This window comes from Chlorocebus sabaeus, chromosome 8 (assembly GCF_047675955.1).
Source record: "Chlorocebus sabaeus isolate Y175 chromosome 8, mChlSab1.0.hap1, whole genome shotgun sequence".
In the NCBI taxonomy this organism is placed as follows: domain Eukaryota; kingdom Metazoa; phylum Chordata; class Mammalia; order Primates; family Cercopithecidae; genus Chlorocebus; species Chlorocebus sabaeus.
In genome coordinates, this window is record NC_132911.1 from 28,072,638 (window position 1) to 28,087,555 (window position 14,918).

At 43.9% G+C, this 14,918-nt stretch overlaps 1 protein-coding gene across 11 annotated transcripts in view; it reads right to left on the reverse strand.

The window, feature by feature from the left end:
* Positions 1–14,918, reverse strand: part of FBXO16 (F-box protein 16) — a 61,423-nt gene that overhangs the window by 45,014 nt on the left and 1,491 nt on the right. For 7 of the 11 annotated variants that reach the window (XR_005235254.2, XM_037983629.2, XM_037983627.2 and 4 more), the window contains exon 2: positions 9,499–9,634. The exons of 1 other annotated variant lie outside the window; for it this stretch is intronic. Coding sequence is in view for 9 of the 10 variants with exons in the window: in XM_037983629.2 (XP_037839557.2) it covers positions 9,499–9,597 (99 nt within the window). In the remaining variant the exon portion in view is untranslated. The remainder of the gene's footprint in view (positions 1–9,498; positions 9,635–14,918) is intronic. 3 more of the 11 variants (XM_007962046.3, XM_007962045.3, XM_037983628.2) reach the window with 1 other exon arrangement.

Here is a 14,918-nt window from a genome sequence, read left to right on the forward strand (position 1 = left end):
AATTTCAGTTTCTACATGTGGAATAATTCATGTGAAATAAGAAGTAATAAGGCTGGGTACAGTGGCTCACACCTGTAATCCCAGCACTTTGGGAGGCCGAGGCAGGCAGATCATTTGAGCTAGGGAGTTTAAGAGCAGCCTGAGCAACATGGTGAGACTCCATCTCTACAAAAAATACAAAAAATTAGCCAGGTGTGGTGGTGTGTCCCTGTAGTCCCAGCTGAGGCTGAAGTGGGAGAATCGCTTGAGCTCGGGGAGTTGAGGCTGTAGTGAGCTATGATCATGTCATTGTAGTTCTTACCTGGGTGACAGCGCCAGACTCTGTAAAAAAAAAAAAAAAAAAAAAAAAGAAGAAGAAAAAGAAAGAAGTAATAGTTGTTTAAAGGGGAGGAAATTTAAAAAATGGAATTATAAAGGGAAATCAGTTTTAGAATTTGAAAGGAGATGAAAAAACTAACAAAAAAACAGGAACATGAAACTCCCCCATCTGAAATGTTTCAGTATTAATAGTATGAGAATTTACGAAATAGGTGAATGATCAGTTCTGTTTTTCTATTTCAGTGTATACACATATCAGTGGGCGTACAAGTATGTACACATCTGTAGGATTAGAAATGTGTGTGTGTGCACCACTGGGCTTCCACTTGAATATTTGTTGGTATAGGTTTATTACAATATACTATTTAGGACAGAAACTAAGTCTTATTCATCTTGACATCTCCAGCAGAGTGCTTACAGAGCATGTTACAGCAATCTATGTTTATTGAATTGAACGAATGTGATTGTGAGAATGAATATCCTTATGGATGTATCAGTACAATGTGAGTATCTTTATATATTGGTGTTGAGGTGCTTTTCTGAGCATCAGTGCATATGTACATTTCAGTGAGTGAGGAAAGGAAGACTAATGTGGGTACATGTGGCAGACAAGGGGCTTATTAAGAGAGGAAGAGAAAGAGAGTAATGAACATATTTGAATGTCTCACTTGCTTTATCCCATACACCCTCTGTCAGCTTTCAAAATCGGGATTGATATTTTTCCCTCCTCTTGGCACTCACTACATTCTCTAGTGCTGTAAGAATGTTCCCTCTTGGAGAGGTAGCTCAGACCTATTTCTTCTCTTTTTATGGAAGAGGTTGAGGAGCTGGTTTTATGCTTCCCACAGATCGTGTTTTCCTTCCTTTTTTAACTCTCAAGCTCTGGTTGCCAAGGACATACAAAATAGGAATTGAAATAACTGGTTCAGCCACCACCTCGGGACCAGTGAAATGTCAGTTTTGCTCTTGGCCAGGGAATCTCTTCTGTCACAGACAGTCACTTTTTGCACATAAAAGAAGAAGAAAAAGACCCTTCCCCGCAGCTAACTGCCACCTGGGCTACCAGGACCCTCAAATAATGGCAACAGATAAACTCAGAATTTCTAGATGAAAAGAAGTAGAAGAGAATCTGTAGAACACAGAAGATTCAAAATATCTAGATTCAAATATTGTCTGAATTCTTCTCTATCAATCATGCATCGCCCAACCCGTGCAACCAGTGTTGTCACTTTTCTGAAGCCCAGGGATTTCTCTCCTCCCAACTCCTACTCCATTTATAGTTCATGCTTCACTTAGACTTTATAGTGTTTGTTTTGCTCTCTAGTGGTGTCTGTTAGTTTTATCTTCCCAAGTAGATTACAACCACTTTCTCTTACATGCTCCATAGAACCCTCAAGTACAGAGTCCATGGAAGGCCTTCAATAAACCATTTTGCTGATTGACTAACAACAAGAAGAAAGCTTCAGAAGTCATCGAATTTTAGAGCTAAAAGGAATCCTAAAGATCTTTTTATTCGATTCCTATATTTTAGAAAGGATAAGCAGAGGACCAAAGAGGTTATATTTACAGATGTTTAAAAAATCTCTGGTTCCAAACTATGTGTTCAGCTCAACACTGCACTTGATTCCTCACCAGATCCTTGGTCTTTCCCATTCTGACTTCCAGCCTCACATTCTTGATGAACTTCTGCCCATGCTTTGGTCTGACTATAAGAAGAAGCAGAGGTTAGGTCCTGAGACCACAACAGAGCTTCAAAAGGAAGTTGAAGCATGGTGTCCAATGATGGTGTAACCCATTGGAAACAAAAGGAAACTGACTTAAAGGGGAAAAGACGGTCAACAAGAGGGTAGTAGAAAAGGAATGGGGTGGATATTGGGAAGTGCTACACAGGCTAAAACATGAGACAAAGTCTAAGCAGAGTCCATGCAAGTCCAGCTCTTTGCCAGACGGTAAACTCGAGCAGAAACTGATGGGACACAAGGGGTAGAGGAAAGACACTAGACTGAAAGTCAGGAGACCCCAGATCTGGTTCTGACTCTACCTTTGACAAGATGTATCATTTTGGGCAGATAATTTTGTCGTCAGGTTCTCAGTTGGACTTACAGTCTTACACACCCTGGTTTGGAGCAAGTCTTTATTTCAAAGATTTGCAATCAGGTTCTTCATTTTAAAGAGCTGGAAAACAAAGTATTTCTTCCAAATGGAAATATTAAAATGGATCTTCTTTTCTTGCAAGATGCTGCAGTCTGTTTATATCACAGTTTACTCAGAGCCTGCTGTTAAGTCAGAATCCCACGGTTGTTATTTTAGTCTGTTGACACTGTAGTTACATATTTCACCATATGACATCATTACAATGTAGGAGTGAGATATTTAGGGGCCCCTAAATAATGATCGATTGATGTAACTGGGTGCTTTTTCTCAGAACACCTTTTTTTAACATGTACTGTACAACATGTGTGAACCATACTCTAAAAGAAATGTGGATCATTTTCTTTTCTTTTTAAAAACTGTGTATATTTAAGGTATACAACTTGATGCTTTGATATCTACATATGTAATGAAATGTCAAGGAAATTGTCCTATCCATCACCTTCCATAGTTACCTTTCTATGTGAGTGTGTGATAAAGATCACTTTCAATTAAAACACTAGTTGGCAAAGAAATACACATTTTAAAAACATTCCTTCACTCAAAATTCACAATGCTTGAATAACTTACTAATCTGTTAAATATGCCTATCCTGGTGATGCTGGTTTTTTTTTTAGGCATCTAAATTTGAATTTAGAGAATTCAATCTCTCTGCTTAAAGCCTGCTGTGAAGTTAAAATCCTGTGACTCTTATTTTAGTCTAAGATAGTTACATATTTCACATTTTACTACAGAATAGAAGAAAGACAAAATTAAAACAAAACCAAAAAACAGGACCTTAAAATTTCACTGATCATTGGTGACAAACACCCTCATTTAGAAGTGTGGAAGCCCCTTGAAATGATTGTCTGCATGCCTTTTGGCCGGCTGTCTCCTTGGGCATCTATTTTTAATTCCTTTCACACAGTTAGAATGTTAGATCCAGAAGAGACCTTCAAGGTCATCTTATCCAATCCACTCATTTTACAAAGGAGGATAAAGCCCAGAGAAGGTAAAATTGGTACAGCTGATTTGAAACCAGAGTTTTCAATTCCCAGAGTTATCGTCCTTTGTTTGCTTATATGTACGGATGTGTGTGTGTATAATATATGATACATATTTATATTCTAATTTGTTTTAAAATTGGAAACTGCTGCACTGTATGAAGTAAGAAAATGAAAGCTCTCTCTTCTAACAGACCCTCCTCTGTCCACCAACACCCATATAACTCTTCGGGAAAAACCAGTATTAACAGTTTGATATGGCTGGGCATGGTGGTTGATGCCTGTAATCCCAGAGCTTTGGGAGGCTGAAACAGAGGCTCACTTGAGCTCAGGAGTTTGAGACTAGCATGAGCAACATAGTGAGACCTTGTCTCTACTAAAAATAAAAAAAAAAAATTAGCCGGGCATGGTGGTGTGAGCCTGGTGGTCCTAGCTACTTGGGAGGATGAGACAGGAAAATCACTTGAGCCCAGGAGGTGGAGGCTGCAGTGAGCCGTGATTGTGCCACTGTACTCCAGCCTGGGTGACAGAGTGAGATCCTCAAAAACAAACAAACAAACAAACATCAGCTTGGCATAATCACATACAAATTCTATGTGTGTGACTCTGTGCATTCGTACACATACTTCTGTGTATATATACACACTAAGATTTTTAAAAATAATTTTATGCCACACAATAACCTAACTAAACCAAAAAATGATTTTTTGGGGGAATAAAATGGGAGTTCAGGACAATGCAATACATATTATCTTGAGAAGTGATTGTTAAATTGGATAAAAATCTGTTAAAGAAACAATGAGTGCTGTGATGCACTCGTTCCCCTCCAGAACGGAAGGATTTATTTCCCCACCTGCTGGAAGGCTGCTGGTTGACAGTCACAGGCTTGAGAGAGCTGCCTTGCCCAAGGTCAGACCTGGCGGGGGGGTAGGCAGCTGGTGCCCACTGAATGGTCAGTGTGGAAGTATAAAGACCAGACCCTCTTCCCCCCTTCCCCCTTGCCACAACGTAAGACAAATGATGTGGTTTGGATCTCTGTCCCCACCAAATCTCGTATCAAATCGTAATCCCCGGCTGGGCGCCATGACTCACGCCTGTAATCCTAGCACTTTGGGAGTCCAAGGCCAGTGGATCACTGAGGTCAGGAGTTCAAGATCAGCCTGGCCACCATGGTGAAACTCCATTTCTACTAAAAATATGAAAATTAGCCAGGTGTGGTCGTGGGCACCTGCAATCCCAGCTACTCAGGAGGCTGAGGCAGGAGAATTGCTTGAACTGGGAGGCAGAGGTTGCAGTGAGCCTAGATCGCACCATTGCACTCCAGCCTGGGCAACAGAGTAAATTCTGTCTCAAAAAAAAAAAAAAAAAAAAAAAATTGTAATTCCCTATGTTGGAGGTGGGGCCTAGTGGGAGGTGATTGGATCATGGGGGCGGTTTCTCATGGTTTAACACCATCTCCCTAGCGCTGTCATCAGCAGGAGTAAGTTCTCATGAGATCTGGTTGTTTAAAAGTGTGTGGGACCTCCCCTGTCTCACTCTTCCTCCTGCTCCTGCCTGTCTCACTCATCCTCCTGCTCCTGCCACGTAAGATGCCTCCTCCTGCTTTGACCTCTGCCACGATGGAAAGCTCCTTGAGGCCGTCCCAGAAGCAGATGCCATTGTGCTTCCTGTACAGCCTGCAGAACTGTGAGCCAGTTAAACCTCTTTTCTTTATAAATTACTCAGCCTCAGGTATTTCTTTACAACCAATCTGAAGCATTATGGCAGCCTCAGGGAGTCCTATGGGGTCAGCGGAGACCTCACTGAGACTGCATTCCAGCCCAACTTCTTCCTCTGTCCCACATCTGCCCCTTTTCTCTTCTTTTCTTTTTATTTCCTTCCTTTTCCAGGTGTTAATCCAGAAAGTCCTCTCCAGTCAACACTCTACATGCTAATCTTGGAATCAGCTTCTCTAAAGATCGAACTGCAAGAGGCATTCAGGAAATTTTTTGCCTCCTAAGACACTTTTCTTCTCCACAGCTGCTAAATTGATCAAGACTCATAATTGTTTGAAGAAAATTTCTGAAAATCAAGGAATCCAATGAACGCCTATTTGAATTCCAGTCACTTTTTCACATGTGTGTAAAACCTTCACAATTCTATGGGAAGACAGATTTCAAAATGAGACCCTGAAGTTTTGGTAGGGGAACCAGATAAGCTGTTATACAAACTGTGGGAGAGTTTCAAGCATTGCAAACAGGTGCTGAGTAAATTACCGTTGAGCTGGATAAAAACGATTTTCTTTCTTTTTTCAGAGACAGGGTCTCTGTCACTCAGGCTGGAGTGCAGTGGTGCAATCGTGGCTCACCCCAACCTCCAACTCCTGGGTTCAAGTGATCCTCCTGCCTCAGCCTCCCAAGTAGCTGGGACATAGGCATGCACCACCATGCCAGGCTAATATTTTATTTTACCTTTTTTTTTTTTTTTTAAAATAAAGATGAGGTCTCACTATGTTGCGCAGGCTGGTCTTAAACTCTTGGCCTCAAGCGATCCACTGGCCTCACCCTCCCAAAGCGCTGGGATTACAGATGCGAGCCACTGTGCCTGCCTTCCAAAATTTTTTCAATAGATTTGTTTGGTGTTCATGGCTAGATGAAGGCTGAATCTTTCTCTCCCTCTTTCTCTGCCTTTCCTTTTGTTTCTACAGGTCCCTCTGTGTTTTTGTTTTTTTTTTTTTTTTTTTTTTTATTCTCTTTCCTCTTTCCTCATTTCCTCATTTCCTTTATCATTTTCCTTTTTCAGTCTCTCTCCATTTTATTTCTCACTATTCCAATCTCTACCTTGGCCGTTCTGTTCCTTTCCTAAAATTGCTCATCAGTAGAAACTGATTTGACTAGAAATAGAAAGTACCGAGCAGGAGGGTTCAGGCTGGATGACAGCTTTGCCAAGGGATGAGCCCATCTGTTGAGTTTAGAGGGGCAGAGGGGTAAATCCAGGCTAAGGACACAAAGATGAAGAGGCAGGAAGACAAGAGTCAATGAAAGAGGTACCAGGGAGTAGACCTGAACTCTGATTCAATTTCCTTTCCCTTCCTTCCTTCCTTCCTTCCTTCCTTCCTTCCTTCCTTCCTTCCTTCCTCCCTCCCTCCCTCCCTCCCTCCCTTCCCTCCCTTCTTTCTCTCTTTCCCTCTTCCTTTCTTTCTTTTTTTTCTGAGACAGAGTCTCACTCTGTTGCCCAGGCACTGGAGTGTAGTGGCACAATCTTGACTCACTGCAACCTCCACCTCCTGCGTTCAAGTGATTCTTCTGCCTCAGCCTCCCGAGAAGCTGGGACTACAGGGGTGCATCACCACGCCTGACTAATTTTTATATTTTTTAGTAGAGATGGGATTTCACCATGTTGGCCAGGCTGGTCTTGAACTCCTGACCTCAGGTGATCCACTCGCCTTGGCCTCCCAAAGTGCTGGGATTACAAGTGTGAGCCACTGTGCCCAGCCCTGGCTCTACTTCTTATGCTTCAGGAACCAAACCAGGTTCCTGGGGGTACACAGAGAAAAGACAGAATCTCAACTCTTCATGCATGGGAGTTGACTGGGAAAGCCAGTAAATAATGATGAGAGCAAAGAAAAGGAAGCAGGACGCAGGGGGAGGCTTCACAGAGGAAAGGGCATTTTAATTGACTCAGATAGGAGGCAACGGCAAGAGCACATGCAAAGGCATGGAGGTGTGGGACAGCAGGGTTCACCTGGGGGCCCTGAACTGGGCCTGGGCATCGGATGTGAAGGAGCAGTGGCAGGGATGGAGCTGGGAAGTTGGCTGAGGTCAGATCATGAAAGATCCTCAATGCTATGCCTGGGGGTGTTGGAATTTACTCTTGGGAGTGGAGCCTACTATTGGTTTCACATAATAGAATCGGAATCTTAGAAAGATCTCTCTGGGACCAGAATAGATGATGGATCGGCAGGGACAGAGGCAGTGAAACCAGTCGGGGGTGACTGCAGTACACTAGGCAAAGGGTGCAGACTGTGAGCTGAGAATGGAGCTGGAAGTAGATAGGCGGGTGGAGAAGAGAGCCTGAATGAGAGACTGGGAGGAGGACTCAGAGTACTGGAAAGCAAATTACATATGGTGGCAAGGGAGCTTTGGTAGACACTTCTCTGTGTGCCTCTCACACTCTGAAACATCTTGGCATGCCAAGAACGTAAGGGCCTGAGTATTCGTGGCCGAGCACGGTGGCTCACCCTGTAATCCCAGCACTTTGGGAGGCCGAGGCAGGTAGATCAGGAGGTCAAGAAGTCGAGACCATCCTGGCCAACATGGTGAAACCCCGTCTCTACTAAAAATACAAAAATTAGCTGGGTGTGGTGGCATGCGCCTGTAGTCCCAGCTACTCGGGAGGCTGGGGCAGGAGAATCATTTGAATCCGGGAGGTGGAGGTTGTAGTGACCTGAGATTGCACCACTGCACTCCAGTCTGGTGACATAGTGAGACTCTGTCTCAAAAAAAAAGAAAAAAAAAAAAAGCAAGGCCCTGAGCATTCGTGACTTGGGCCATTCTTGCAGGTTGTGTCTGCAGTAAGGCAACCTTGAGGGATGAGGTAATGTCTCCCTTTGGGAGCAAGAGCAGGCTTACTTACTGCTTACTATGAAAAGCAGTGGATGCCCTGGGCTCATTGTTCCTCAGCTGTGGTTCAAACCACTGTATGTGTAGCATTTACCTGGGCCCTATGCGTCCCACCTGTGGGATGGGGAGGACCAGCAGAACCCATGCAAACATAATGTTCATGCCACTTGCTGCTTTGTGAGTAAAGTTGTTTTTGACCCAAGAATCTCATCTTTTATTGTGAAACAGCAGAGTCTTCTATTCCATAAGTCACAGGCTAACTTTTTAGCTTGTAATCTGGGGGAAAATCAAATCCCAGACTGGACAGGGAGAAGCAGAATTTCTGGCTTGAGTGACTTGGTATAAAGTAGTGTCTCTCACCGGGGGAGGAACTGGTATGTAGGAGCGAGAGGATGAGGTCAGTTTTATACATGGTGATTGTTTTCCTGCCAAATAGGTGTGGTTCTTATATACAGCGATTGGTCACTGGAGCTTACAGACCTGTTGGTAAATTTTGTCCCTAACTGAAGCAGGAACAGAAACCCCTAGAGGTTGGTCACTCTCACACCACAGCCATCCACCGTGATCCTTTAGTGTGTTCTGCTGGCACCTTCCCAGAGTGCAGGTGGAAAATAAATGTCTTTGTTGTTGTTGCTGTTGTTGTTGAGATGGAGTTTCCTCTTGTTGCCCAAGCGGGAGTGCAATGGTGTGATCTTGGGGGTGGAGCCTACTGTTCCTACGGCTCCTACGGCTCACTGCAACCTCCACCTCCCAGGTTCAAGTGATTCTCCTGCCTCAGCCTCCCAAGTAGCTGGGATTACAGGCGCCCACCACCACGCCCAGCTAATTTTTTATATTTTTTTATTTTTGGTATTTTTAATAGAAATGGGGTTTCACCATGTTAGCCAGGCTGGTCTTGAACCCCTGACCTCAGATGATCCACCCGCCTCGGCCTCCCAAAGTGCTGCGATTATAAGCATGAGCCACTGCACCTGGCCATGAAAATAAACGTCTTAAGAGAACCTGAGTCATGTGAATAATCAGTAGAAGTGTATTCCTTTTATATATCTTATTAAATGTGCAGTATTACCCAGCAACCTCAACTATACCAAGAAAACCGGGTTTTGGGGAATGCCGTGGACCACTCTCTCCCTTCTCAGTTCTGGTGGTTCTAGGGAGAACAAGCGATGGAAGAAAAAAGGCAAGTGGGGTGGGAGAGGAAGGTGACAGTGGGCGAAAGAACAAATCCAAGACATTTTCTTCTTGGGCAAGGACTCTGTGTCTATTGCCAGCTTTGCCCATATAGCAAGGGTTCAGTAAAAGTTTTTGAATATCTTCATTTTGGTTTTTGTTCATCCATTACACAATCCTAAATAATTCCTGTTCATATTTTGGTAAGTAAAATTTTAATATCTTTTTTCCTTTACGTCATGGATTCAGTTGATAAAATAGTTCTGGTCACTTACCCGGTCATTCAATAGCTGATGGTTTAGGGGTGTCCAGGTGCTCATCTTTGTCTGCATTTTGGGACCACCTATGTTTTTTGGAGGTGCAAATGCCATCATGAAACAACTGGATATCCTTCCATAAGAAAAACAGCACCTATCAGAAGAAGTGAATCATATAACCCTCAGAAAACAAAAATTACTAATACCGGCTGGGTACGATGGCTCATGCCTGTAATCCCAGCACTTTGGAAGGCCAAGGTGGGCAGATCACTTGAGGTCAGGGATTCGAGACCAGCCTGGCCAACATGGTGAAACCCTGTCTCTACTAAAAATAAATGTTAAAAAAAAAAAAAAAAAAAGCTGGGCGTGGTGGTACATGCCTGTAATCACAGCTACTAGTGATTAAGTAGTTAAGCAGGAAAGTCACTTGAACTTGGGAGTTGGAGGTTGCAGTGAGCCAAGATAGCACCACCGTACTCCAGCCTGGGCAGCAGAGCGAGACTCCACCTCAAAATAAATAAATAAATAAATAAACCAATACTAACACCATATAATTTTGTAGTATGTTGGCAGAGGGAATGGGGTGGGAAGAGCATTTATTGGGGGCATCTTATATGTCAAGCACTTCATATGTCTCCTCAATGGAAGCGCACAATTATCTGGTAAGGTGGTGGGTTTTAACTCATTTTACACATGAGGAAAATTTGGCTTATTGATGTCACCCTGTCCAAGGACATACAGATAGCAAGTGGTGGAACTGGTAGTTGGACCCAGGTCAGTTTAATGCCACTTTATTTTCACTGGACTCAGGGGGGAAATCCAGAATCACCGCTAGCTGAGGACATACTATATTGGCCAGGAAGAGAAGTATTTTAAATTTAAAATCATCATGCAATATGAAACACTTCATTCTTGTCCCTTGTGATATTAACTCTCCTCCTCCCCTCTTAACTTCCAGATATCCAAGTAACAAGAACTCCTGCCTGAGAGTATATTAAAGAGGTAGCATGGCGGGAGAGACAAAGCCAAGGCTTTGGAAATGAACAGATTTGAGTTTATTGGGGGAAATTTGCTATTTTTAGTTATCCAGTATATGTCTGCCTCCTTTTGATTAAAGCACTTTAATTTTCAGGAGGAATTACTTTTCCCTCATTGTTTAGAGCCTGATGGTTTAATTAATTAAGGTAGCCTGTCCTTCCCTAGCCAAGAGATGGTCATGAGACCAAACTAGGCCAACTGGGCTGACAATGGCTTATTCTTATTCTTATTTTATTAACTGATTTATTTACTTTGAGATGGAGTCTTGCTCTGTCACCCAGGCTCGAGTGCAGTGACACGATCTCGGCTCACCACAACCTCCGCTTCCCAGGTTCAAGCCATTCTCCTGCCTCAGCTCCCCTAGTAGCTGATTGAGAGTAGTTCTGATATATACACTCAGGGTTGCAGGCTTCTGTATTTTCCACGCTCTGGTGGTGGGTTTCACAAGGACAGGTAGCAGAGATGGCTAATGGGACCAGGGCCTGCTTGCCTGATCAATGGGCTCCACAAATGACCCCACAGCAACAGATACTGGATATTTTTTATTTTTTGAGAACGAGTCTTGCCCTATTTCCCAGGCTGCAGTAGAGTGGTGCAGACACAGCTCACTGCAACCTTCACCTCCCAGGTTCAAGCGCTTCTCCTGCCTCAGCCTCCCGAGTAGCTAGGACTACAGGCGCCTGCCACCATGCCTGGCTAATTTTTGTATTTTTAGTACAGAACGGGGTTTCACCATGTTGGCCAGGCTGGTCTCGAATTGCTGACCTCCGGTGATCTGCCCACCTCAGCCTCCCAAAGTGCTGGGATTACAGGCACAAGCCACTGTGCCCGGCCTTGGATAATTTTTTTAAATCATTATTTTTTGGCTGCTATGGGATTTTCCCAAACACTATCTGAGATCTTTGAGGTTCTCATTTGACATGTAATACTCTCTCTCAGGAAGATAAAGCCCACGTTTTAAACCCCCTTGGGTGTCAAGACAATGCCTTCCTGCAATTGTCTGCTGCCAATATGCCACTGGAATGAGGGGCGCTCAGATCAGCACTCAGGTTCTTCTCAGCCTCAACAGCTAACTATCTGAGACATAGTTAGGTGAGTTACTAAGCCAAAAGAAATGATTTCATTACAATAATATTACCTGGCAGCTAATGATAAAAGTACATGTGAGCAAGCCGGCATGGTGGCTCACACCTGTAATCGCAGCACTTTGGGAGGCTGAGGCAGGTGGATCACCTGAAGTCAGGAGTTCAAGGCCAGCCTGACCAACATGGTAAAACTCCATCTCTACTAAAAATACAAAAATTATCTGGGCATGGTGGCGCACCTGTAATACCAGCTACTCAGGAGGCTGAGGCAGGAGAATCGCTTAAACCCAGGAGGTAGAGGCTGCAGTGAGCTGAGGTCCCACCACTGCACTCTAGCCTGGGTGACAAAACAAGACTGTCTCAAAAAAAAAAAAAAAGTTATAGATACAAAGTGTAGCCTCTGAGTCTAGCTCTCCCCAGCTAAAAAGTGATATATTTGTTTTTGTTGTTGTTATTTATTGTCTACATTTCTTCTTCTTCTTCTTCTTTTTTTTTTTTTTTGGAAGAGTTTTGTTGTTGCTGCCCAGGCTGGAGTGCAACGGTGCTATCTTGGCTCACTGCAACCTCCGCCTCCTGGGTTCAAGTGATTCTCCTGCTTTAGCCTCCCTAGTAGCTGAGATTACAGGCATGAGCCACCAGGCCCAGCTAATTTTATAGTTTTAGTAGAGACAGGGTTTCACCGTGTTGGTCAGGCTGGTCTCAAACTCCTGACCTCAGGTGATCCACCCGCCTCGGCCTCCCAAAGTGCTGGGATTACAGGCGTGAGCCACTGCTGTGTCTGGGCTACATTTCTTCTTTTTAAATTAGTTTTTTTTGTTGCCTGTAATCCCAGCACTTGGGAGGCTGAGGCAGAAAGACTGCTTGAGCCCAGGAATTTGAGACCAGACTGGGCAACATTGTGAGATCTTGTCTCTACACAAAGTTAAAAAACCAGAAAATTAGCTGGGCATAGTGGTGCACGCCTGTGGTCCCAGCTACTTGGGGTAGGGGAAGAGGGCTGAGGTGGGAGAATCACTTGGGCCCAGGAGGTTCAGGCTGCTGTAAGCTGTGATTGAGCCACTGTACTCCAACCTGGGCAACAGAGCAAGACCAATTTTTATTATTTTAAAAAGAGCAATTTTATTATTTTAAAAAGAGCAATTTTTAAATTATTTTAAAAAATAATAAAAACATAAAAATTAAATGAGTTGTTTTGAATCCTTTTTAAGAGCTACATGGCTCTTGGAGAATATGATGAAAGCTATGAATTCTTCCCCTAGAAAAATGCACATACGCACAAAATTTTGCTTACCCCTGCTCTATGCTGAACAACTCTCTCCTTTCCAGTTTGTGTAGGAAATCATGTGACAGATCCTAGGCACGTTCTTCTGAATGAGGACAAGTAGCTTTCCTTGGTAACTCCCCTAAGGGTCTGCACTGGTTGTTTTCTTTTTCCTGGTTCCTCAGAGCTACGTGTCACTTAGATTAGACTTTCTTTCAACCTGCTTAAAGATAGATGGGTTTTCAGCAGATGGGCCTGGCCCCCGGAAGCAGCCCTCTTGGCCATATAGGCCAGTGTGGATGTCCTGCCTCGTCTCTTGCTATTATCCTTTTACAGTATTTTCCTCCTTTCATTCCAGAAGACAGGCAGTATGTGTATTTGCATGCACGTACATGCTCACAGAACAGACCACTTGCTATTATTAAGACAGATTTTTTTTTTTTTCTTTTGAGATGAAGTCTCACTCTGTTGCCCAGGCTGGAGTGCAGTGGCGCGACCTCGGCTCACTGCAACCTCCGCCTCCAAGGTTCAAGTGATTCTCCTGCCTCAGGCTCCCGAGTAGCTGGGATTACAGGCATGCACCACCACCCCTGGGTAATTTTTGTATTTTTAGTAGAGATGGGGTTTTCCCCATGTTAGTCAGGCTTGTCTTGAACTCCTGACCTTAAGTGATCCGCCCACCTTGGCTTCCCAAAGTGCTAAGATCACAGGCATGAGCCGCTGTGCCCAGCTACAGAGATTTTTATATAACACATACAAAACATAATTGTCCCCACTTAACAAAACAAAGCCAGTTGTCATCCTCTGCTTCCACAGATGTCTTGCTGTTGCTTTTTGTAATCTCCTTCCCTGTAAGGACTACCTTTGAATATTCATCTTTTTCTTTCTTTTTTTCTTTTTGGTGGGTGTGGGGGGGCAAAGTCTCACTCTGTTGCCCAGGCCGGAGTGCAGTGGCACAATCTCGGCTCACCATGACCTCTGGCTCCTGGGTTCAAGCAATCCTTCTGCCTCAGCCTCCCGAGTAGCTGGGATTATAGGTGCCTGCCACCATGACCAGCTAATTTTTGTATTTTTAGTCGAGACGGGGTTTCAATATGTTGGCCAGGCTGGTCTCAAACTCCTGAACTCATGATCTGCCCACCTTGGCCTCCCAAAGTGCTGGGATTGCAGGCATGAGCCACCGCGTCCAGCCAAATATTCATCTTTAATTTTTCTTAGAATTAAAATACAGAAAGAGGGCCTAGGACCCTAGTTCTTGACATATGGTTCTAGTCTCATTTTCAATAGCAAGGATGGGTCCTCTGGCCACATACTTCCAATTTGATCTTCTAAGCCTTTCTTTTTTTTTGACAGGGTCTTGCCCTGTCACTCAGGCTAGAGGGCAGTGGTGTGATCACAGTTCACCATAGCCTCGACTTCCTGGGCTCAAGTAATCCTCCATGTCAGCCTCCCAAGTAGCAGAGAATACAGGTGTGCACCACCACTCCTGGCTAATGTTTTTGTATTTTTTGTAGAGACAAGGTCTTGCTCTGTTGCCCAAGCTGGTCTCAAACTTCTGGGATCGAGCAATCCACCATCTCAGTCTCCCAAAGTGCTGAGATTACAGACATGAGCCACCACCTCCTGCCTTAAGCCATTCTTCACACTGTCATCATTATTTAACCACCTTACTAAGTACCTACAAGGCAGATGTTAGGGGTACAAAGATAAGAGTCTGCTTTAATAGAGCTTACAGTCTCCTGTTAGGTATTTTTTAAAAGACCAGTTGATCATGTCACTTTTCAGCTCTAAACCTTCAGAGGTTCACTGATGGCTACAGGATCCAGACTTCCTTGCACGGAAGTCTAGGTCTGCCATGATTTTACCTCCATCTACTCTTTCAGCCTCACCTGGCCCCACCTTTATGCACTCTCTGCCCAGACACACTGAACTCATGGCCACTCTGAGAACGTGCCACACAACTCTGGATTCTTGGCTTATGTAGTTTTTTGGTGCTCACTGCTCACCTGAATCATCACAGTAGTATATCATAGGTACTCAATACTTGTTAAATC